Source organism: Canis aureus, chromosome 5, assembly GCF_053574225.1.
Source record: "Canis aureus isolate CA01 chromosome 5, VMU_Caureus_v.1.0, whole genome shotgun sequence".
In the NCBI taxonomy this organism is placed as follows: domain Eukaryota; kingdom Metazoa; phylum Chordata; class Mammalia; order Carnivora; family Canidae; genus Canis; species Canis aureus.
The window spans coordinates 53,285,873-53,312,322 of NC_135615.1; the positions used below are offsets into that span (position 1 = coordinate 53,285,873).

The following is a 26,450-nucleotide window of genomic DNA, read 5'->3' on the forward strand; positions in this document are numbered from 1 at the left end:
TAGGATTGTCACGGAAATTAAACCATTTCTTGGCATATATTGGACAGTTGTCAAAGTTAGCAGTTATTATTATTATTGGTGTTTTCTTATTCACACTTGGGCACACCTCTCCATGAGGGTAGCCAGAGGGTTGCCAGAGGAGTATGGTAGCTGGGTGATTTAAATGACTGATGGCATTGAGCAAAGGTGGACTGATGCCCATGGTTTTGACAGTCAGTCTGGGACACTGATAATCTGTTGAGTGGAGTCCCTTGTATGTAGCCTCCACCTTGACATTGCCAGTGTGAAGCCCTTGGTCAGCCCGTGTTTTAATATATATATATATATATATATTTTTTTTAAGATTTTATTTATTTATCTATGAGAGAGAGAGAGAGAAAGAGAGAGAGAGAGGCAGAGACACAGGCAGAGGGAGAAGCAGGCTCCATTCAGGAAGCCTGATGGGGGACTCGATCTCGGTCTCCAGGATCAGGTCCTGAGCTGAAGGTGGCGCTAAACCGCTGAGTCATCCGGACTGCCCCAGCCCTTGGATTAACACTTGACCTTGTGGTTCTGCAGCTTTTGTTTTTCTATAAAGTTTCTAAAAGCCAACCCATAACCCTTCATGTTGTTACTTTTTTCCCCCTATAATAGTGTTAATATTTTCATTTACTATCAAGTCTTGTTGCCTTAGAACTAGCCTCTTTAGCTCTTGCATAAGTCATTATATCGCCCTTAGAAGTTAATTCTGTGAGTGATCTTACATTTCTTATTTTAAGCTCCTTGAGGGAAAGCCTCAAGGTCACATTATAATTATTAAGACCTATAGGCATGAAAGAACATATGCAAGAGGGAAAGACCAAAATGTTTTATTTTGACAGATCATGTTTATGAAGCACTTGCTGTGTGCCACAAGTTGTGATAATTTCTTTATATGCATTATCTCATTTAATGTCTACACAGCCCTCCGAGGTAGTTCATATTCTTATCCCTATTCTGCAGCATAAATTGAGGCATAAGAGGTTTGGAATTGGAAAACCCATCTACCAAAGGCAAGTCCTTATATTTCAGGACTTATTCCATGAAATCGTATTCCATGAAATCTCAAAAAGATCTAGCTCTTTCTCTATGGAATAGAACTATTATGCACTCATGTAGGTAGTTGTTAGATGTATCTTTATGTCTAATGCAGATTTCTGACTTTGATGGTTCCCTGCTTGTAAGAGCCATGTGACCTCCCTTCCCGGGCCCTGGTTACCACTAGTTGGTGGTGCTTCCTTGGCAGATACCACATCATCTTCCAGAGCTAGAGTTCTTTGGCTTAATCTACAAATGGCAAGACAAAGGTGAATTCGCTACCTAGATTGAATACTGAGCAACTAACTTATCAGTCAGCATCTTCTGGTATCTCTCTAGCCTCCTGTCTTTAGCAACAGAATTGATTCCTTGTGGCTAATTTCATCTTTGCAAAATGAGAGACCCACTGAGAAAACATCAATGGACACAAATGAGGGGGAAAAAAGATATTTGTCCAGTTAATTAAAGGAAAAGCATGCTTACTGCTACTACTACTTCTTGGTTGTTGTTGTTTTTTTTTCCCTGTGCTTTTTACCAAGGTAAGCCATTCTTCACGAGTCTTAGAGGACTCCATCCTTTTCATATAGGGAACAAACGGGGTGGGGTATAAATGCTTTAAGTATGGGATGAGCACGCAACTAATGTTCGTATCCATTTGGCAGTTTTCCTGTTGTTTCTCCATCTAGGAAACGTTTTCTTCTACTCCTGCCCATTATCACAGTTTTGACATTCATGCCATTAACAGAATGTCATTTTGCAAGATACTGAATTAGGCACAGCTAGCTACAAAACATACTGAGCAGAAAGATAATGGCTTTGTGCCACATGACTTTTCTTCACAGAAAAGAACAAAGTGGAACTCTGCTGTTGGTTTTTGCGTGTGTGTGTGTTTGTGTTCCGACTGGAGGCACGTGGAATCAGGGACAGTTCGCTTGTGGGCAAAGCGTTAATGCCAAATTGTGGTAAATGCAAAATGCTTTAGAGCTGGAATGGTGTTAAATAGTCATGCTGCTCATTCTGTGTTTGACATATATTTCTGTTGAGTGTCACAGAAGGAGATGGGGTGTTTACAGAAGCAAACTTCCCCCACCTTTTGTGAGTCAGAACTGAGCCATCCCAGGGTCCTCTGAACCAGAAAGAAGGAAAGAGCTTTCGATTTTTAGGGGTCGTTTTTAGCTCTGTGGCTAAATGAAAATACTAGATGAAAATATACCCACCAAATTCAGTGTTTCTGGCTGTAGCAAATTAAGCTGAGATTTAATTTCTGTATGGAGAAGTCTGGAACGGGTAAAACAGAATTACATAGAACACTTAAGCTGTTCTATATACGTCCAAGTAAAATTTGGATTAAGAAAATCTTTGCATCGAGCTTTACAAAGGTGTTGAGCATTTCTTAAAAAGCAATAAAAGTAGGAGACAGGCTACAGGAGAAAGGAGTTAATAGTGAAACCTTATTATGGTATTTCCAGAAAGGCAGATCAGAACATTAGATTTAATGTGATGGATTTACTCTGGTTTGGTGCTGCCACCACTTTCTAAGGCTTTTTAAAGTTTATTTCCTCATCACAGGCCAACTGAGAATGGCTCAATGATACTAAATTGATTAAAATTAATTTTTATAGTTGGACTTTGAGCTTGGTTTGCTGCTCCTCAGGAAAAAAAAAGTATCAACTTAAAACTTTTATCTCTATTGAATATGAAACATGGGAACTTAAAAAAATATGTTTAAGTCACAGATTAGCCCACTCCCTTCTGCCCCAACAGACAGACACACACATACACACATACACACACACACGAAGCAGAAGTTTAGGACAACAGTAGTTGGTATTTGTATTTTGTTTATTCTTTCTTAACTCCCTAATAGGTCTGTAGACTTCCCTTGGGTCCCTGTCTATAGCTGCCCAGAGAACCACCAAAGGCTTGTTTGTGTGTGAGTCTCAGAAGAATTGGACCCTGAGCCTTTACCCAGTTACAGAACCAGTGCTACCGCCCTCAGCTGTCCTTCATTTCTGCTCTGATAGCTGAGCAATAGGTGGGCTTGGCCGGGTGATATCAGCTCTTCAGCTTGCAGGATAGATGAGACTATAGTTTTTGAGTGACTCCATACAGTGTTTTGGCCAGATCAGCCCTTGGAGCAGGTTCCCAAGCCATCACCCCTGCCCTTCAACTCTTAGATCAAAATTTAATTACCTTGCCTTTCCAGAATTCTCTTCACACCTTCGTCCCAAGTAGAAACGGTCTTTTTTGTGTGTCTTGGATGTGAGGTTTGACTCTTATGTCCTCCGTGAGGACTCCTAAGTTCACAAGTCACCTGCATCTCATCATTGACTTTCCTGGCCCTCAGATATCCTCGTTCAGATAGACAACCTGCCCTGAAGTCTGAGGATTCCTAAGGGGCATATGGGCCGGGTACCTCCTCCTAGATTTTGTTGCAGATAAATTGCACTAAAAAAAATTTCACAGGTTTTGAGATGCTCCCCACTTGAATTACTTTTTACTTCTAACATTTTTAGCAGTTCAAGTTACCCTGCTACTATAAATACCCCTACCATTACCAACTCCTTTGAGAGTTTGACTTTCAGCATGATGTTAGTCCTCTCTTTTATTTTTTTTTAATTTTTTTATTCCTCTCTTTTAAATCCACTGATCATCCCATTGTAATTTTATTCAAAATAACATGTATGTAGGAGGTTTTCCAGTAAGTTGTGTCACACCATACATTCAGCCCCACAATCCTGTCAGTTTTTTGTGTCCTCTCCTCTCAGTGATACATGGCCTTGATCAGTGTGGCAGTATTAGACTATATTATGTCATCATGGATCAATCAATAAGTTCCATTATGTGCTCCAAGTTAAATTATAAACTTCTTAAAGACCGGAACCATCGACAGTAAAGATTGAGTAAATATTTTTGAATGATTACCATTAGTTCATCTTTACTGAAATCATTTATTTTATTTCCTGTATTTTTTCAGGTATCCAAAGAGATTCGCTGTCATATAAAATATAATGTTCAGTGTCAAGGAACTCCTCTCCCCTCCTGGATTATAACCTCCCTGTAGAATCCCCAGTTACATTTACTGAATAAATGAGTGACAACAGAATGGGTGCTGTGCTTGCCAGGATCCCTCTGAAACAATGTGGTGAATGTCAGCCACCCATCAGCCATGTGGCTAACATATGACATTAGAGTTCACCATGTCAGTCATGTCGAAATAGCTGCGTTGGTAGATCCTGTTTTGAAATAGCCAGAAAAATGAACTAAAAAGAAATAGGATTTAAAAGTGTTTTATGTCCAGCAGATCTCTGAGATTAAGGGATCATTTAGAGAAAACCTATGAAAGGGAAGGATGTTTTGCCATGCACGGTGCCTACTGTCAAATTCTAGTGTTTATTATTTATGAAAATAGGTTTCCAAGCTGATTGGGTTCTGTTCCACGCTTTAAACAGCAACAAATTTTGTTTTGTACCTGTCTTCCCGATTCTGCCTTAGAAGGCAGTTATCTGTGAGTTATTCTTATCTTATTTATACTTTAAACCCTTGGAGAATGTTTTCTTCATGTTCTTATCTCCCCTAGTACTTCGCACATAGGAAAAGACATTCCATTACTACCTGTTACACTGACTAGTGTCTTGCTAATATATCTCTGTTCAGCCCTCCCTCTCTTCCTCTATGAAGACAGAAAACTGGGCGAGACTTCAGTACAGGTTATCTTAATGGATTGGATAGATTTCCAAGATGTACTGTATACAGCAATATGTATTTTTTTCCTATTGATTTCCCTCAGAATTTTTGAAAGCTTGGGAGACCTGTGCCTTCCTCTAGTATGTAACTAGCCTAAATTTTTTCATAGGTGAAAACAGTATGAACAGCTATTCATTTCTATTATAATTAATGTCTTTATAAAGGATTTTTTCCACTAATGGAAAAGTTTCAGTTTTAAGCCGATAATATCAATAGTAAGTGTTCATAAGTATGTACCCTGAATAACTGTGAAACTAGATCATTACATTGGTGCAAAATATGCAAAGACTGGTGGTGCTCGGGCTTGGCATCACCACACGATGAATGCTGGCTATTTCTCCATTCTTTTGGTGCTGTTCAAAGGAGTATGGACTGGCATGATGCTTGCCTTGGATTTGGGTGCCGTGCTTTAAATATATATATTTATAAATATATATAAAATATAAATATAAATATTTATTTATATAAGTTAATTTTATTTTTATTATTATATTTTAGCTGCCAAAACCCAGGATCAAACAAAAGTTAGTTTTTAAAATAAAATATTGTCAAGTATAGTCACAGAAGTTGAGTTGATTAGCACATAGCTTAACTTCCTAACTGGCCTCCCAGCTTCCTCCTGTGGTTTATTTCAATCTAGTAGCCTTAATGTCCTCTTTAGACAAAAGTCAGATTATGTTCCAAACCTTCCACCAGCGTTCCTTTTCATCCAGGTTAGAAACCCATCTCCATGCCCTGGCCTTGCAAGCTGCTAAAGACCTGCCCCTGCAGGTCCACTCTCTCCACTGTCTCTTTGGCTGCTTGCCTCCGGCTCACTCTGCTCCCATCTCAGGGCCTTTGCCTCTCCTTCTGAATGCTGGTTGCCTCATCCTTCCAGGCTCATTCACTCCTCACCTCTCCAGGTAGGTCTTTCCTGATCACCTGTGTACAAATGTGATTTGCCCGCTCCCCATTCTACTTTCTACCTTCCTTTTCTCCATCACTGTCTCTCCTATCATAAATGTCATCACCATCTCTCATAGTATAGTATAAATTGTGCTCATTTATTGTGTTTCTTGTCTGCTGCTTCCTTCAGGAAGTAAGCCCTTTGAGGGCAGAAGGGATCTTTTACTGTTTAAGAGTATACCTAGTATATATTAGGGACTCAAAAGGTAACATGTGGTTGTGAATTACCAAAAGCCTAAGTGGAGCTGTGATTTCATGGACTATAAGATATGTGCCAGCAGGACCTGGCTTCACCTAAGTAGCAAAGAATGTCACAGAGATAGAAATATTAATGTTTGACTCTCTGCTGCTTTCTGAACTATTCAGAAAAAGGAAGAGATCTGTAGGCTTGAAGAAGCCCAGAGAAAGGGATATTGATTTACATCAGAAAGACAAAGAGTATTATGCTGAGTGAAGTAAGTCAATCGGAGAAGGACAAACATTATATGGTTTCACTCATATGGGGACTATAAAAAATAGTGAAAGAGATTAAAGGGGAAAGGAGAGAAAATGAGTGGGATATATCAGAGAGGGAGACAGAACATGAGAGACTCCTAACTCTGGGAAACGAACAAGGAGTAGTGAAAGGGGAGGTGGGCGGGGGGGACGGGGTGACTGGGTGACGGACCCTGGGGGGCACTTGACAGGATGAGCACTGGGTGTTATACTATATGTTGGCAAATCGAACTCCAATAAAAAAAAAAATACAAAAAAAAAAAAGTGTTACTTCTGGGAGAAGACAAGAGTGTGAAGCCAAAAGTGGAGATGGGGACAGAGCAGCCTCTGAAGGAACAGGCAGGATTTGGGGAAAGGTGTCCACAGATTTTAGGGACGATTTGCTTTATGTTACTTTAATACAAGTTTTCTTTCAAAATACAGCCTCAAAGATACTTGCTACGGCTTTTGCAGTCCAGTTTGCAAACATACAGGGGCCTCGATCTTTCATGTTGCAGAAGAGGAAAAAGAAATGTCCATGATATCTGTAATTTTAGTGCATTTTGAGAATTCTAAAATTTGCTTCAAATGAATAATCGAAAAACAAGGAATGCATTAGGCCCATATATTTATGTTGCCATGGTTAAATCTCTAAAATAAATGTTGGGTGAAAAAAGTAAGTTGCAGGGTACCTCTAATTCATGGCGTGTGCTAAAGGATAATCTCTACAAAAGCCAAAAAGCATGCCTGTCTCCGAAATATAAAGTGACCAGGTGTTAAATATTTTATTTGTTATTAATTAACGAGGGTAGCCCTTTTGCCCACCCTCAGAGAATCGGGTCAGCCCCTGGGGGATCCGCGCATGAAGCCAGAAGAGCCCTGGAGAGGAAAGGCCTCCGCCTCTTCTGCACACTCCCCCATCTCAGTCGTTTCTTCCTGGAATGTGAGAGCGCTAGTGGGACCGTAACCACACACACGAGCGCTGTTCATTCGATGCTCGGAGGTGGAAGAATGAAAGAAAAGAATGCAAAAGCCGCAAGCCGCAGTTTTTAGGAGTTGTCTGGTTGGGGAGTGGAAAATGTTGATTGGTTTGCATGCCAAAGGGTACCCTCCCCCCATCTCTACTATATGATGGAGAACAAATAGGACAAAATGATACGGTGGTTCATCCCAAGCAGTGGGAGTTACTATTTTCCCTGTATTTTCTAGATTTCTAAACGATCTCAGACAAAAGAAAAACAGATTGATGACTCTCTTTCTCAACTGTAGAGGGGGGGACCTGAAGCCCATGTCTTCAGCAAACGCATGTGAGCTGCACGCTTCCTGTCTCCCGACCAGGCCCACTTTCCACCCCGGGAGCCTTCCTCTTCCTTGAAGGAATATTCAAATGTTCCGATCCTCCGAAGGTATTCAGAATAACAGATGTTCGCATCCAGTAAAGCTTTGGTCTCTAATTGGTCTGCGGTGCACATCGATCAGATTTTTTTCGTCGAGATGAACTGATCCCTTATAGCCTCGAACCTCTGACTTACCAGGGCCTCCCCCCCACCCCCATGTGGTTCCCGTGGGGGAATCATTGCCCCTCAGCCACGGCCTGAGCTTTGGCCCTTCGAGTCAGCTGGGAATGTTCGACATGACCGCCTGTTGGGCTCTCCCTCTGCAGCGTGTCCTGCTACGGTCAGACGTGATGAGTATTCACGTCTCAAAATGAATGTAATTTAAAATTAAACTGGGTCTCAGCTCCTCAGAACGGTTGCAAAAGGCCACAGCCGGGTGGGCCTTCCCACTTTCACGGACCTAGCCAGGGGTTAGCAGGTCCTTGGGCCAGGAGACAGATTCAGAAATGTTTGCAGGCCCCGCCAGGCCCTTCGCTGGAACCCTGAGCCTGGGCAGATGAAGAATGTTGTGGCCTCGGCCCCAGAAGACGTGTACCACATTCCCCTCCTCTCCGTCAGCTTGGTGGCTCACATGCCTCCTTTTCCCTCACACTTTTGAGTCGGGCCTGCCGACTACGATGGTAAAAGGCAGGCTCAGTCTCCCCATCCTCCTGGCAAGTGGAAGGCACCGTTGGCCTTGACCAGGGGATGGAGCAGCACCCTGTGGGACGCTCTGGTGATGGGAGTGGTCAGCACGGGGCAGGAGGGGTGCCCTGTGCGATCCTCACTTCACTTGCCTGAGCCAAAAACCAGGGAGACAGGACATTTCCCAGGCTGGCCCCGTGTCTCTCAATGCCCATCCAGCTGTGACCACCTCCTAGGGTGTCCTGCCCCTCCCTACCTGGCCTCCAGGCCCCAGGACCTGGCCAGGTGCACTCACTCCAAAGTGCCGTCGTTGCCCTTCCGCCTTCCCTTTTTCTCACACCCCAGGTCCACGGTCAGCAGCGTTTGTGTTCCCAGGGCACGTGTGCATGTGTGTAGTTCATCCGGGAGTGGAGGAACCAAAGGAATGTGGCAGAAAGAAACACTTACCTGGCATCATCATGCTCTGCCCAGGTGCACTGCTTGTCTTTGCCTCTGTCTCATGTTGTCTCTGGACACTTCATGGGCTGAACTCAGATTTTGCAAGAACCGGGGCCCCTGCGTCACCTTCCGAACTGACAGAAGAAACTGAGTGTGTTACCCAGAGTGTCTCCGTGGGTTGCTCCAAAGGGAGAAGTAAGGAGGAGGAGGTGCGTCCTGGGGAGTGGGTATTCCTGCGTTGGCCTTCCAGATCCAAGCGCAAGCAGGGGGAATGGCTTCGATTCCTTTTTAAAGAGTGAAGCAGGACGCACGCACTGTGGCATAGATAGCCGAAACTGGACTTTCTAACTGTTCTTCGCTTTTGCAATGATACATCTTTGTTCTGAAGGCTGCAAACTGCAGATGCCTCTGCAAGCTCAAGTGCTCGGATGAGGATAAATTTTAAGCAAGTTGAGATTTCTGCTGCAGTAGAAGTGATATTTTTGCCTTTCTGGTAGGGTAGCCCCTGTTTTTCCCTGGGATGACTCTGCTTGAGAAAAAGCAAGCAAGGCTGGTGATGGGTAATGAGCCTTGATTCTGTCCAAGTAGCATTGTATCTACTGGTTCGTCACTTGATTCAGTGAGTATGGTGCAGTCCCCACCACCTGGGGAGGCTGTTTCGCGCTTGGATGCATGAGCTTCTCCTTACATCTGCAGGAAAAAGTGTGATAACCAGGATGAAGAAATGATGACACGAAAGGTCAACTCAGCACTTTGTACCGGTGTCATTAACATGGGCAGTGCCAGGTGTTGCGGCCGCGTATGTAGTCAACACTCATAGGTCCTGCCAACTAGGAATTGTTTTACTATGGGTTAAAATCAGATTTTATTTTTTTATTCATTTTTTTTAAGTAGGCTCCATGCAGCGTGGAACTCAATGTGGGCCTTGAACTAACAACCCTGAGATCAAGACCTGAGCTGAGATTGAGTCAGACACAAGTGACTGAGCCATCTGGGCACTCCTAAAATCAGATTTTAATTCGTTTATTGGGAACCAGGCTCCTAGTGCAATAAAATGAGGTGACTGTCCAAGATATCAGAAGCAGGTTGTATTGAGATTGGATGACTGCCACTCCCTACCCGCCGCAACCCCTCCCCCACCACCACCCCCCAGGGAAAGTTATGTACAGACTATCTCAGTAGGGCCCCAGGATTTGAAAAGCCCTAATATATATATTGATAATTAGGTATTTTGGGGTTAATTACAGTATAAAATTCCTCTTTACCCATAAGAATGTTAGCAATAAATGAGGCCAAGACCCTAATTCATGAGTATAGAGATTTATTTTGTGTATACATAGGAATCTGTCTTGGCCTGTATTTTATAAAGTCTGGTTTTATATTTCATGTTTAAAAGCTTCTTGTTTGATTATTGAGAAATTGAAGAAAGTTCAAGTCTCTTGTAATTTTAGAACTGTCTCTATCTTCCTGCTTGAGATCCATAGAGAAGACCCCTTCAGCTTTGATTGTTCATAGCATTTGTCAGTAAGATATGACTCTGATTATTTAAGGTTTTGTATAAAATATTCCCTGTACCTTGTTTTTAACTCTTCTTCTTGCTCCCATATTCATAGATGAAGAATCCTTTTTTCATTTGCTCAACATTGCATTCATGATTCCTTGTTTGTAAACATTACAAGTCTTTAGAGGGAGTATGCAAACACAAGATAAATGTAATATAAACTTTTTATCATATTTTTATACTTTGTATTTTTATATTTTTTACAGTGAGCAAACAAATATATTCCATTTCCAGGTTTTATATAGACATTTCTTCGTGAGGTATTTTTTTGAGTTAAATTTTTAAAATCAGAACTTTCTCTTTTTTTTTTTAAGATTTTATTTATTTATATATGAGAGACCAGAAAAAGAGAGAGAGAGAGAGAGAGAAAGAGAGAGAGAGAGAGGCAGAGACACAGGCAGAGGGAGAAGCAGGCTCCATGCAGGGAGCTTGATGCGGGACTCGATCCTGGGTCTCCAGGATCACACCGTGGGCCGAAGGCAGGCGCTAAACCTCTGAGCCACCCAGGCTGCCCTAAAATCAGAACTTTCCTACCATTTCTTGGTAGGCTTTAAATAACTGACATGATTTAAAATTTTCTGTTTTTCTTTGTTTCAAATTTAAATCATTGTCTGTTTATTTTACTCATAGTAATAGTGTCATAGTCATTCTATATGCTTGTTAGGGAAATTCAGTTTTTTAACGTTTTCTTCAGGAAATACTATTTTCTGTATTTTAAGTCCACATATTTCCCCAGTATCCCTATTAAAGATATTCATTAGGTTACAATTTTTGTTAATTTACATTTTTAAAATTTATTTATTCATTCCTTCATTCATGAGATACACAGAGAGGGAGAGAGAGAGAGAGGCAGAGACACAGGCAGAGAGAGAAGCAGGCTCCATGCAGGGAGCCCGATGCGGAACTCGATCCCAGGTCTCCAGGATCACACCCTGGGCTGAAGGCAGCACTAAACCACTGAGCCACCTGGGCTGCCCTAATTTACAATTTTTACTGAAAATTGTATTTATATATTTAAACACTAATGAATGCCAAGAGAAAATCTTCATAAGTGATTTAGATCAAATACTAAATGTAAAAAATAATAGATAGCCACTTTTCTAGTAGTTAACTCGTGTTTCAGTTAATTTCCTCATATTAACCAAAAACTTTGCTGAGATTTTCAGAATATAAATCTGTCATATGTAATTTCTTTTATTAACATTAGCAAGTTGATATGTTTAATATTCCTGTATTGAAATGAAAGAAGACATTAATTTGAATTAACACTAAATAAATTACACAGTATTTTTTCAAAACAATCATACTGTCTGATTTAATGATTATGAATTTACTAGGTCAAATATAGTTCTTGATAGATGAGTTGATAATATCAATCCGCCTTTTATAATTAAGTATCAAGGGCCTGTTCTTAATCAGCAATTTTCTTAAGGCTGAGTAAACATGCTGTTAATTAAACTCACAGATAATGGTAAGGGATGTTGATTGTTCCAATAAAGAAAATAAAATGATGCAGCCTGACCTTAAGAAGTTATAAATCTGGGAATGTTGACAAATGATAATAAGCAGCAAACCTTTAAAGAAGAGGATTGGTTCCGAAGTCAATATTGCTGAAAGAAATTGAATTCAGATTTGAAATGTATAACTTGAATATCCTTTAAAATATTCTATGCAAACTCTCAAATATGTCCACAATACCTAATTTAGAAGTCAGGTGAAAACTTCTCTTTGAAGAACCTGTTATAACATGTACATTCTGAATTAAAGAAGACATCACAATAAATCTTAAATGGTGGTTGAGGGTGGCCCGAGTGTAAGAGGACAGAATCACAGTTCCCTGAACCTAATTGTAGGTGAATTCGATGAGGTAGCCTGCTGGCTTTTATTCCCCTTTTTCTCACTACTATACTGCTAATAGGGAATGCAGTGCCAATCTGCACTGAAGGAAAATTAAATTATTTTAGGGGGGCTCTTCTCTATCTCTTGGATATGAATGCCTGTTTCCTTCCCCAGATTAGGGGAAGTTCTTGGCTATGATTTGTTCAAACATATTTTCTGGTCCTCTCTCTCTTTTCAAGCCCTTATCCCAATAAGGCAGATGTTATTCTTTCTCAAACTATCACTTAATTCTCATAGTCTCTCCTTGTTCACTCTTAGTTGTTTTTCTCTCTTTTCCTCAGCTTCCTTTCTTTTCATCAACTGGTATTTTATGTCATTCACTCTTCTGCCTCATTTACCCTAGCTCTTAGAGCATCCAGGTTAGACTGCATCTCAGTTAAAGTATTTTCAATTTCAGCTTCATTAGATCTCATTTCTGCAGTAAGAGAATCTCCAGCATCTTTTATCCTTTTTTCAAGAGCCACTGGTAATTTTATAATTGTAATTCTGAATTCTATCTCCAACATTTTACTTAAATCCATATCCATTAGATCTGTGGCAGAGAATATTACTTCTGGTTCTTTCTTTTGTGGCAAATTCTTCCTTCTAGTCATTTTGTCCTGTGCGGAATGGCTGTCATGAGTGAGCAGAGTCAAAAGTATCAATCACGACCCAAACAAAATACACTCCAGACAATTCTGAAGAGGTCAGGGACCAGAAAATAAATTTAAAAAGAGACAACTAAGGTGAAAAATTTACAAAAAAAAAAAAGTAGTAAAAATTTTAAAAGGGGGGGGTGGAAGGAAATGGCAGGGCAGAGAGAATATAGTCTCACAGAGTGGACCACGATGGTGATCCTCTTGGTTCTGAGTGTATTTTGGTCTGTATATTTGGTGCTAAATTCCAAATTTACATTAAAAAAGCAAAGTTTATATAGAGAAACAATAGTAAACAACAAAAACAAGAAGAAAAAAGAGGTGGGGGTGCGGAATGGGAAGGAGGAGAGAATATAATCTCAGAGAGTGGACCAACCCAGCGCTCCACTTAGTACTGAGTGTATTTTGGTCTGCATGTTAGAATGTACTAAATTCAAAAATTAGAAAACAAAACAAACCCCAAAACTTACATACCAACAAAAATTAAATGCAATACATTGAAAGGAAGCCAAAAAATGAAGAATATATCTATGACACGTAATTGTAAAAATACAAAAGAAGGAAAAAACTTAGAAAAGAGTAATTGATACAATATTGTAGTTAAGACAGGAAAAAAGAAAGAAAATTGGAAATTTTTAGCCTGAAAGATAAACGAATCACAAGAACAAAACTTCGAGTTCTATATACTATTTTCCTTCAGTCCTGGAGCTTTCCAGTGCTGCTTGGTCAGTAAACTTGCTGTTCCCAAGTTTAACTTCCAGCAGTTCCTATGGGGGAGGGGCCTGCTGCCCTGATTCTCAGGTGTCTGTGCCTGGGTGGGGATGCCCCGCCCCTTGCCAGGTGGCCAGCCTCCGTGTGAGCTATTTGCCCTGTGAGACCTTTGTTCCTGGAGTCCGCACCTCTCTTGCAAGAAGCAAGCACTTTTCTATCTGCAGCTCCCCAACTGTTCTTTCTTTACATCTCAAGGTGAATTCATAGGTGTTCATGATGGGTCCTTTCTTTTTTTTTTTTTTAATTTTTATTTATTTATGATAGTTACAGAGAGAGAGAGAGAGGCAGAGACATAGGCAGAGGGAGAAGCAGGCTCCATGCACCGGGAGCCCGATGTGGGATTCGATCCCGGGTCTCCAGGATCGCGCCCTGGGCCAAAGGCAGGCGCCAAACCGCTGCGCCACCCAGGGATCCCCATAGGTGTTCATGATGGTTTGAAAGTTATCTAGCTAAATTTGGGGGACCACATGAAATGAGGACCCTTATTCTTCTTTCATCTTGCCTCTTCCTCTGAAGGAAAAGTAGATGAAAGGGAGATAATATTCGCCTTATCATCAACCAGTTTTGCATTTATCTTATTCTTTGCTGCTTGTGAGAGTTACTTTAAAATCCAAATAGACATTTTATAACTTTGTCCTGGCAGAAACAGGAAAACATAGTTGCTCAATGCCCATATATAGCAGTTTGTTTCTGTTGAGTAGACACCCAGGATAAAAACAGTGTAAGTAGTGTGCCTCTGGCAAAGGGCTTTTGCTATTATTTTAATACTAACTGGAATCTGTTTTTATGATTCCAAAATATTTACCTTAATGAGGAATTTAAATGGAGTATACAAGATGAAAAATGAATCCGTAGTGAAATGCATCTTAGGCATCGGCTGTTCTATTGACAAAAGGCACAAATAGGAAATTTGCCTAAATAATTAGATTTTTAATTAGTGCATCATTGTAAGATGAATGGCATTGCGCTTCATTGCATGTAATTTTGTATTAGAGATTTCATGTCAACAGAGATGCTACCTGTGGTTTGCTGATTTGAATCCTTAATTTATCACTTGGGTATATAGCATGTCACCTATTTGCAGTCAGGAGTGGAAAGAAGGCATTTGATTATAACTTTACTGGTGGTGAGGAATATTGATGATATGGTAAATGAATACATTATATTTTCTAATATTCAAGAGGCAGCCACCCCTCCAACATTAGTGAGTGCCTATTAACTTGCAAAAATTTAAGCAGCAGCGTGAGCAGATAGGTTGCTCAACCTCTAGTGTATGTGTATGTTGAATGTACTTGGACATTACTGATGTCATATTTGCTTTTTAAAACTTTGATTTTGTCTTTCCTTTTGACAGTTGCCGAACAAGCAACCGGAAAAGCTTGATAGGTAATGGACAGTCACCAGCATTGCCTCGACCACACTCACCTCTCTCTGCTCATGCAGGTAATTACTTACCCTTTCTTGAGTTGTGTTTTACTTCCTTTTGCTGGTTCTTAAAAAATTTCAGGCCTTCTGAAATTTCAATTTCTATCTTGGTTTTCCTGTGTTTTTATCAGTATATTGTTCTTTCTAATAAGTTAGCCCAAACCTCATCCTGTCTTTCAGAGTATTTGAACTCTGAAATTGAGAATTTCTTTTTAGATGGAATACTTTTTTTTGGTTATTTATTTCTCCATTTCTGAATTTGTGGATGATGCAAGACATGTTTCCATGTTGGGATAATCTTTGGGGAGTACAGATGTGTTTGTTCACATGAAGAGGATCAGTGTTAAGAACTCTGGGAGAGGAAATCTGTCTTTTTCCCTACCCTTCTAATTTCTCAACTGGGAACCCTCATAACCAAAGACCAAACCATAACAAGAGAAGAACCAACACATTGATTTAAAAGAAGATTTCTGTGTCACAGGAGCCTTCATAAGAAAATGAAGACCCAAGGAAATGGTTAGCCTGAGTGCATTAATGCTAGGTTTGATGAAGAGTGAAAAGTTGTGCAAAGACAGGACAGGACAGAAACAAGCTAACTCTAGTAAACTGGGGCAAATTGAGCAAAGGCTCTACAATCACAGCCTTCTGTGTCCCTTGTTCTCAGAAATAAGGATGCTCCTTCCTCCAAGTTCAGGGAGGACACCTCTTACTTGGGGACTTGATGATGTGCGTTAGGCGCAGATCCAAAGACCCTTCCTGCACATGCCATTTCTCCTATTTCTTCACCTTAAAATACTGTTGGTCATGATGCTGTATTTTGAGGCCACATGTCTTAGCCTCCATCAGAACCATTTAGCATTTATTCTCCTAAAGTTGAACTTACCCTTACTTACATTACAAATAATGCTGCTATGAGCACTCTAGAATGTGTCTTCTCTAGTATGTGTGCAAGAGTTTATCTCAAGTTTTGCCTGGCAGTGGCATATATAACTTACTTATTACATCTACAATCCTTATAGGGACAGTGGATTTAAGATATGAGCCCTTGGCCTCAAGTACTAATTATAAGGAAGGTACAGCCGTATTAGAAAAACTGTACTGAAGATTGCTTTGTATGTTGGGGGGTTTTCTTTGTTTGTTTGTTTTTAAGTTATGTCCATGATGATGCAAGGAAGAGAGAAGGGTTCATTCCAACCAGGAAAACATGAGAGAGTTCAATGGAGCCACTTAATCAGGATGTTGAAACCCAGGCAAGACTTGGGCTGGTAGAAATAGGGTGAGAAAAGAGGTATTACTAGTGTGCCTTGGGTGGGTGGGTGTTGGATTGTAAGAGAATATGAAGGTGGAAAGAGAGATGAAAATTAAGAGAGCATGAGGAATTTTTATTTTGATTGCCTCTCCAGGATTTGGAGGAGGATCTATGTTTTAGGGAGCTGTCTTGAGGATTGTGAAGGATGATGAGTGGGAAGGATGAGTAAGCCCTAAGTCATTGACTCTGGTGGAAACTCTAATCCTGATGGGCTTTCCAATGATACTCATTTCCTATTTAAAAGTAGGGCTGTGACTCTTTCTCTGAAGGCAATCCTTTTGCTCAGCTGTTGGCTTTCAAGTTGAGTGGGAGTTACCTGTAACACATCTGGGGAGAAGAAAGGAGCGAGAGTGGTAGTTGCCCCTCTGGAATGAAATCTTATTTTCTCTTTAGTAATAAATAAAAGATGGCAAAGTAAAAAAGGTAAAAAGCACTAATTGATAAAAATTGTGATAGTAGATAGAGCAAGACTGCCGAAGCCCAGAAATGGCGCTCTCAAGTAGAATTTCAGAAAAATTCATGCACATATACACAAGAAGGCATGTTCTAGACTGTTCATAGCAGCATTGTAATAGCTGAATATCTGAAGTCACCTCAGTAGCTATCGATTGGAAAAGGGGTAAATGAGTAGTGACATAGCCACAGAGCATAGAACACAAATGTACTAGCGCACATGTATCCACACGGATGCAACTCAGTGAGAGTGTTGTAAGCAAAAGCCAGGTTGCAAAAGAAGATTACTGAAACCATTCATGTAAGGTTAGCATGAGGCTCCAAAGAATATTTTGTTTAGGGATACATGAGTGTGCCCATAAATATGTATATACATTTCTCATAAGAGTCTGAAGGAAAACATGATAATTTTAAAGACCAATTTCATGGCAGTAGTTACCTCTGAGAAGGTGTGAGGGAGATACCACTGGGGAGAGGGGTGAACCACTGGATTTCCACAGCTGATGGATGGGCACCTGGCTGTTTCTATTAATACCATTTATACTGTGGAGATTTGTATTACATTATCATCAGAACAGTAAAAGGTGACATATAGGGGCAAGCAAGGCCAAATACTTATTTGGGGAATGGAGTTCTATCTTTTTTTTATCTTTTTTTTTTTTTTTTAAGAGTTGCAGTATTTTATTTTACTTTATTTTAGAGAGAGTGAGCACATGCACGTGCAAGGATGGGGTTAGAGAAAGAGAGAGAGGGAGAGAGAGAATCTCAATCAGACTAAATGCCCAGTGCAGGGTATGACATGGGGCTCAGTCTCATGACCCTGAGATCTTGACCTGAGCTGACATCAAGACTTGAATGCTCAACCAGTGGAGCTGCCCAGTCGCCCCTGGAATTGTATGTTTACATTCACCTTGCACAGCACTCAACAGTATATACAAGTGCTAAGTGTATCATGAATTTTATTTCCTACATGTAATTCAGCAGTGATTAAAAACTTTAATCCTACTTCTCTTTGTAGTGCTCTGTAGTCGTTGTACCCTCATTTATGTGCCTGTTGATTAGGCTTTTATTGCTGTGGTTTTCTTCAGTGCTAATATTGAGAATAGAGAAAATGTAGCGAAGACTTTAATGATCCTCTTAATTATTTTTCTTTCATTCTACGTAGACTTGAATTCTTTTCTCTCCAAACATATTTTTAGTGTTTAATCAGAGGAGTGGGCTGAGAGAAGCCTGTCTTTCGGGTTCTGTTTCCTTTAGGCTGCTAGACCCAGTAGGTTCTTATTTGCTCAGAACCTGTAGGACTCTCAGACCTTTTTGTGAGAAATGGCATTTATTGTAGTCTCGTAGTTTCCTAATTACATATAATGAAGGAGAAGATGTAAATTAAATAAAGACCAGTCCTCATGTCTCAGTGATGTGAATGCCTACCTTCTCTCCGTGCCTCATCACCTCTTGCTTCCCATTGCTGTCCTCTGTGTCATGTGTTTGATACACAGGATGCCAGGTGAGAATCCCTAAATGTCTTTATGAAAAACAAGAGAGAGAAAAACTACCACCTCTCAGCGCTTTCTGACCCAAAAGATAAAGTTAGACTTTCTATTGTTTTTTTTTTAGGCTGGGATTATGTGAATCAGGCCACTCGTTGCGGACACATGAATTAATACCTATCAAATGCATTGTGGAGATGAGAACGTGAATTAATTTGTGTAGATGTGTAAATAGTGCTCCAAGGAAAAAGAGATACTGGCATAGTGTTCTGGAGCTTATCTCTACAAATAAAATAGTGTTTGTTGAGAGCCAGGGACTCCAAAAAGAATAGTGAATAAGAGCCCCATTAAAAAAGAAAGGTAGAAAATCACAGGCTCCTAGTTCCAGGAAGATTCTAAGCATGAAATTTAATCCAGAAGCCCCAAAGGAAAAGACTGGTGTATCTCTTCTAACATGAAAATTTCTCTGTAGTAAAGAAAACCCAAAGAAAATAAAGTGTGAGAAATATTTTTAAGCCCATAATAGATAAATATCTGATTGCCTTACACATAGAGCTTGTTTAAATTGACATGAAAATGGTCAGTGTACCAGGAAAAAAATGGGCAGAAGATGTAAAGGGCATATCCTAGAAAAAAAGTCAAACCGTCCCCCCCAAAAATATGAGATCATGATTCACCTCAGTCATAAGAGAAATGTGAGCCAGAATAATAGAGTATCATTCACCTAGCACATTGTCAAAAATTTTATAACATTGACAGAACCCAATGACCGCAAGGTTGTGCAGAAGCAGGCCCTGCCACATGACGTAGGTGTCAACGTGAACTGGTGCATCCATTTGGGTTGGTTTGCACTGTTGGTTACATTTCAACTGCCTTTGCCCTTTGGCCCAGCAAATTCATCTCTAGGAATTTATCTACTGAGATTCTCACAAAATAGCAGAAAATAATAAGTCTGGCTACTTGTAAATAGCAAATGGAAAGTTAAGTTGTTACCTCTTTATCATTTAACGTGTCCTTCAGTAGGGAACCGGTTTCGGTTTCATAGAAAATGATTCAGACCTACAATCCAGCACTGCATGGGGTTGTTACAAAGAGTGAGATAGACTTTCATGTTTTGTTATTAAATTGGTGCCCAAGATAGACAATTAAGTGAAAAAATACATTGTGCATATTGTGTGTGTGTTTTTTAGACTGCATATGTACGTTTATGCACACTTTGCATATCATGCATATTCATAGGAAAATTTTGGAAGGAGAAGCTTAGCATTGTTTATCTTTGGGGAATAGGAAGGTAGGGAAATTAGCATATAGTGGTTTTATAATAAAATAAGGCTCTAAAAATAAATCCATAAAGAAAACAACAGCAACAAAATACCCACCTTAGTTTTCTGTTGTGTAATAAATTACCAAAGATACAGGGGCTAAAAACAATACCCATTTTTTTACATTTTAGGGCTCTAAAGGGCATAAGTCTGGGTACCCTTGACTTGAACTCAGGGGATTCTCCAGGTATCATAAGGCCAAAATCAAAGAAAGATGGAAAAGCACAAGTTACTAGCTCCCTAGGAACCCTCACCTAGTGTTTCTGCTTAGGATATGATTAAGACCACAATCAGAGTGTCAGTTGGGCTGGGCTCTTATGTGGAGACTAGGAAAAAAATCTTCCAAGCTCCTGTAGGTTGTGAACAGATTCAGATGCAGTGCCGGTATAGGAACAGATCCCTATCTCATCCTAACCATCCACCAGAGCACAGCCAGTCATTCCCAGGCTTCAGATCTCTAACTTCTCTACCCTCAACCGGAGCACATTTTTTCTTTGAAAAGGCTTATCTGATTGGGTAGTGACTCCAGGCTTTTTAAGTCCTAAGAGCAAATGTTGCCCCCTTCCGAAATACCTAACCTCTTGTGTCTTCAAAAGTTGTTTTTACTGGGAGTTTGCAGGTGACTGTTCCAATTCATTTATAAGAATGTTTCGGGAAGGAAAGATGAAAAGGCGTCTCACGTTCCCATTGGGCAATGCCAGGCATTATTAAAGGCAGGAAATATCCCTAAGGTTAGATTAGTATGTTGTTGGGGAAAGTTTCATAAATTACTTTATAGTAGTAAAGGTGCCTCATTTCGGAAGGATGAGTCACCACCGTATTTGCCCCCGCCCTGTTCACCAAGCCCCTCCTCAAAGCTCTAACTCAACTAGAGGAGGCCCCTGGAGATGGAAATAATTCGAGCTGCAGAGCTGCTCTTCCAAGTAGAAACTCAAAACCTGCAGAACAGCGTCGGGCTGGGCACCGGGGAGTGGGGCAGCCCAGCCAACAGCTCACTTCCCACTCTTGTGAAGGAGCGCACACGGTGGTGCACCGCCCGTCACCCCCCTTCCTCCCCGCCTCCTGGGGGCCCGGGGCCGTGGGCCTAAAGAACCCAACCCAGTTCACACATAACGGGAGAAACCATGAGATACTGTGGATGTTTTTTTGCAGCACAGGTTTTTTTTAGTTCAGAAAACTGTGAGGTCCTTCCTCTCTGGGCCTCTTTCCGGGAGCCTCTTTTTGAGCCCCACGTGGGAACGGGCATACCCACTTACGATGTGCCCTGCGTGCATCTGCGCTGTGGGGGTTCTCGTTCATCACATGTGACACTGGAGCTGATGGGGGCGCACGGGCGGTGGTTTTTGCGGACATGCGTTGCTGATGCAAAGAGCTGGGGGTTAGCAGCCCGGCAATGAGATAGAGGGGGAAGGAAAGACACACCGTGGAGCAGAGGTCAGAGAAGATAGTCTGGGATAGAAGGGGGGCGCGAGCGTGCCGGGGTGCCAGCTGTGCCCCTGAGAGCATCCCCCAGGTTGGCGAGCAGCCTCGTGCCACCGCACCGTGTGCAAGTGGGAACCCCAAGCGTGGAAGGTGTGTAGCCGGGCAATAAGGGATCTTAGTAAAACCTGAAATTTGCGTTGTGGGTGCCAACCAAGTCCTTAATCGGCTCAGCAGCACCCACATGACTCTGTGCCATTTTAAAGAAATGGTAAAATCTCATAAATTTTATAGGCCGCATCTCTGGGACTCTGATCCTGCAACCTGGTATGGTTAAAAAATAAAATGTGATATTATGATTATAACAGTGAAAACTGATTAAGTATGTAGAATATAGGAAAAATGACATGAAAAATAGGAATCTCCTCCAAACCCACTACTCAGAGACAACCCCTGCTCACATTTTATTGTATTTCTTGTCCTTTTTTCCTGTACGTGTGTGTGCTTGTGCATGTCTGTATGCGTATACATGGGATTGCAATGCGTTATGTTGAGACTTTCTATAGTAAGTGCGCCCTTGCCGGTGCTCATGGTGTAGAGTTTTAGGTCCCATCAATAATATAAGCCAAACACAATATCATAATAATTTTTTCCAATTTTACTGAGATATAATTGACATGGATTAGTTTAAAATGTACGACATAGTGGTTTGATATTTTTATATATATTGGGAGATAACTTTAGTGAACATCTATCATCTCATGTAGGTGACACTTTTTTTTTTCCCCCCTGTGATGAGAACTTTTAGGATTTATTCTTTTGGCACCTTTAAATATACAATACAGTATTGTACAGCAAAGTGACTTTAGTTCACATTACATTCCAGAACTTATCTTATGGTTGGAAGATGGGCCTTTTGTATTTCTCTGTTTGCTTTATTTCACTTAGTATAATCTCCTCGTGACCTATCCGTGTTGCACATGCAGTATTTCCTTCTCTTTTTATGGCTGATTGGTATTCACATACATTTTCTTTATACATTTGCCTTTTTCTTTAAACATTTTCTTTATACACTTGTCTCTTGATGGTTACTTAGGGCATTTCTGTGTTTTAGCTATTATAAATAATGCTGCAGTGAATATGGGCTGCGTACATCTTCTTGAGAGGGTGGCTTTGTTTCCTTCAAATATACACCCAGGAGTGGAATTGCTGGATCATATGCTCTTTCTAATATTATTTTTTTGAGGAACCTCCATCCTATTCTCCATAATGGCTGCACCAATTTACATTCCTACCAGCAGTGCACAGGGGTTCCCTTTTCTCCACATCCTCACCACTACTCAGGACCTCTTTTGACAATAGCCATTCTAAAGTGTGAGGTGAATATCTTATACTTTTAATGGATATGTTTTATTAATCTTGTTTCATATCACTGATACTCATTTCTGATTTGCCATTTGAATTTTTTTAATGGTGCTTTCTGAGTAACGTGAGGTTTTTTTTGTTTTCTTTTATTTTTTTTTGTGGTCTAGTCTATTTCCTTCTGATTTCTTTCACTTTTGTTGTCCTTGTGTCTAGTTGCTATAGTTTCATTTTTTCTAACAAGGCTGATCTTGCTCTAAGAATGGTCTGCTCCGACCTCACTGTTTCTCCTGCTCTCTTCATGCTTGATAAGTTCAGTATCAGTCACATGTTTCCTTACCGTCTCATACTCTTCATCTGTTGTATAGGGTGATGGTTTTCCCAAGCAGTGAGTGAGGTTTTGAGCAACAGGAGCTTTTCTGAACATGCTTATGTGTTTCTTCTCCAGTGTTCGTGGTACCAGGTTTGTATGTTGCACACGGAGGGAAAGCTGTTTCTTGCGAGTTTTAGCTTACTGGTTGGAACAACTTAGAGATTAGGGACCTTTGGGTATCAGTGAAAAATGAGATAAAGTGAGACTAGAGACATAGCCCTGAGTGTGATAGTATGTCTTTTTCACTTATTTTATAACTGTCATTCAAAAGCCATCAGCAGATTTTTCATACCTGAAATGATATTTGCCAAATTGGTTAAATTGGCTTTGTAGATCTTTAGCAAAAATTTTCATTCGGCAAAGCATTCATCTCCTTCAGCCTTATAGACATGATGGTAGGAGACAAATGGTTCCCTTGCTTCTTTATATTTGGGGAATAGCCCAGAGCAAGATCATGTCCCCACAAGGCCATGACAAATTGATTGTGAGCCCTAATGGAAGTTGTTCTATGATGCCTTGTATAACCAGTCTTTCTTTAAAATGATAGAGACTTTTTTTTCTCGAGGAATCTCTGATACGGTCACCTGTGGTCTTTTTTTCATAGTTATAAGCAGATCTCAGTTATACCAACTTAAACTTGTAAAACTTTGTGTTCAGTCTGGAGCTTCTGATGTCCTCAGAATTTCATTTTATGGAGCTTAAAATCAGCAAATCATGTGGATAAACTTGGTCAAGTAAAACATCACCCTGGAATCATCTGTTTTGATTAAAATCTTCAAAGGGCCCAAGACCAGATTTCCTAATCTAGTGTGTTTGTCCACGCTGTATAATTTCACAATGCATCTATTCAATGACATCAGGTATTTCCTAAATCAGGTTCTCTGAATTACAGAGAATACTACCCTTCTTATTCCATGCTACATTCAGAGCTCTATATTTTAATTCTTAGCCTTTGTGTAATTGCCAATTGTTGGCTTGAGTAATGACACATACTTCCCTTCCTGCTTAAGGAAAAGTATGATAAAATCAGATGGACTGACGTCAGTCAGTGTATTTTCCTAGTGTTAGATATTGCTTTGTGTTGAATCACTCATCGGGGGTATATTCCAGCATCATTAGAACTTAATTCCTTCATGCAGATCATCTGCCTTGTGACTTCAATTTGTCACTTTAGTCCTTTGAGAAGACTCTAATGTGTATATGTAATCTTTTCCTAATATTAATTTAACAATTAACATCTTTCATGTATCCTGAAACTCTAAATGTAGACTTTAATCTGAATGGCCTTTGATTTAACTTTTTATTCTCTCCTTCAGTTATAAATGGAAGCTTTGGGGAAGCTGCCTTTTAAATTTATTTTAAATCTCCCCTGTATTAACAAAAAGTGATAATATATTTTTTCTTTTATGTTGTTTATAGAAGATGGCAGCCCCTCAAGAGGGTTTGACTCTGTCATCCATTGGGGACGGCTCTTTGTTTTTTAAATTGAAATGTTATAACTTTTTTTAGATTATGCATTAACTGAATTTTCTTCGGCTCTGTTAAGTTGCTAAAGTACTAGTTGGATCTTAACTGCCTATTTTCGAAGTTAAAATTGACAGTATTTAGTGGTATGTTAGATGTGGGATGAGAGAGAATTGATCAAAGATGGTGTGCAGGTGTCTTGCTGAGGATATCGATGGACGGAAGGGGCATTTCTCGAGATGGGGCAAAAAGAGCAGATCTGAGGTAATGCTGAAGAGTTCACTTTGCTGCATACTAGGTTTTAAAAGTCCATGATACAGTTCAGTGACCTAAAGAAACAATTGTTTTATGGATCTGAAACTCAGAGTTTGAGTCAGTGCCAGTGATACTAGTTTGGAAGACATTCATTCATTAATTAATGGTGTTTAAAACCTTGGGAGGGAATGAAATCAGTGAGGGAGAGTGTTGTGGACTGAAAAGAAGACCGAACCTGGCTGAGTGGGGGTGCTTAGTCTATAATGCCAACATTTAGAGGTCCTGAGAGGCCAGGTCGCCAGCAGGGAACTGAGAGGCAGCAACCAGAGAGGCAGGAGGAAAAGCGGAGAATGTAGTATCTCAGAATTTAGGAGGAGACAGAGAGCCCAGAAAGAAGGAGTGGTTAAGTTTTAATAGCAAGTCCTAAGTCTCCACCAGGCACTTAACAAATATTTATTCAAAGAATAAATAACTGTTCATAAAGAAATGCACAGAGCTTCATTTTACCCTCATGACCAAAAAGGCAGCGTACTCTCTGGGGTCTATGGCAAGATTTGTTTCCCCCAAAGAGAAAGTCCTCTGAAATATCTTATTACTTAGAAAGCCCCGCAGATTTTAGTGCATTATCTTAGTAACTTTAATTTGAAAGTAGCTTTAGCAAATCTTTCACTTACCTTCTCCATAATGTGATCTGTTGCAATCATTGTTAAAAGCCGAGAGGGAGCTCCTGCGTTTCATAACTGTTTGGTGGTTTTGATGCTAAGGTGCTGTCCCATCTCCTGAATCCACAGAGCAGTCAAACAAGGCAGTGTTTCACCAAAATTAAGGAAATCTGAACTGTGGAAAATAGACATTGGAAATTCATGAAGTTATTTTCGCTGTGAGAAAAAGAGATTTTTGCAAATTTGAGAAGGGAGAGGATTCTTGAGAAACAACAGTCTCAAAATAGCCTGGTTTCTTGAAAGTTAGTGAGGTAGAAAAATCTTTTTAAATTTCATATTTTATGAAACAATTAGAAATGAAAATAATGGCTTATTGACTGTTAACTTTTGGGTTAGACATTTTAGGACTTAAATCTCGCACAGTGTGATAATTACATATTTTACTGTTAGAAAATAAATAAACAATATGTGTCATTAGGTCTTCAAATGTCTAGAAGTTTATATATTCATATTGGCTAAAAAGATTCTTTTTTGAAAAAGAAGAGATTGGCTTATGTTTCGGGTGGCTTTTATGTTAATACAGATGGTAAGTAAATGATCACCTAGAACATAAAAAGCTAAAAAAGGTGTATTTAAAATCCTTGCTTGACTCCCTGCTCTCCTCACCCTCAAGATTTTCGGAGCTTCATGGTCTCAGACTGAACGCAGCTTTGGTGATTATCACAGTGACTTTGATTTTTCTTGTACTACGGTGCTTCTGGCACCCTTGTCACCAGCATACCCCCAAATTATCTCCGACCTTAAGTTAGAAATCCCTAGCTGTGTGTATGTGTAGGCAGTCTTCTTCTGCCCGTTAGCTGGGAAGAGTGTCTGGATTTGTATCACAGACGGTTCCGTAGAGATGGAGGAATGTGAGGCAGGGGTCCCATTAGTACGGGATCCACCAGCTGCCTGCATTCAGTGCCAGCACCCTTGCTAGAAGGCTAGGTGCTCACTGTAACCTAGTGGCCTGCACCTAGTTGGCAACCTCAAGTAAGGGAAGTTTCTAAGTCTATATTTTAAATTCAAGTACCTATGCTAAAGAGCATTTTCTTAAATATGCACAGTAATGCCATCTCTGTCTTTGAACTTCCTGACTCTGGCATAATTACAATTTCAGCTTTAATGATGCTTTAATGCAGATTTTTTTTTTTTTTTGTATTTATTACATCAATGGGTGAGTACTTCTCCAGAAAGCCATGCAAATTGCAGGCTTTTCAAGCTCTACACTTCTATCTTAGGGGTAACAGTGGGTAATTACAGAGCTTGTCACGAAATGTTAAGGTGTGCGTATACTGTGGCAACCATCACCAGTTTAGAGGCTTCAGCGGTG

The 26,450-nt window shown here is 40.3% G+C and overlaps 1 protein-coding gene across 1 annotated transcript in view; it reads left to right on the forward strand.

Moving 5' to 3' along the window:
* The window catches only part of MAST4 (microtubule associated serine/threonine kinase family member 4), a 537,692-nt gene that overhangs the window by 411,169 nt on the left and 100,073 nt on the right, over window positions 1–26,450 (forward strand). The window contains exon 7 of the mRNA XM_077896497.1: window positions 14,902–14,990. Coding sequence (XP_077752623.1) covers window positions 14,902–14,990 — 89 coding nt within the window. The remainder of the gene's footprint in view (window positions 1–14,901; window positions 14,991–26,450) is intronic.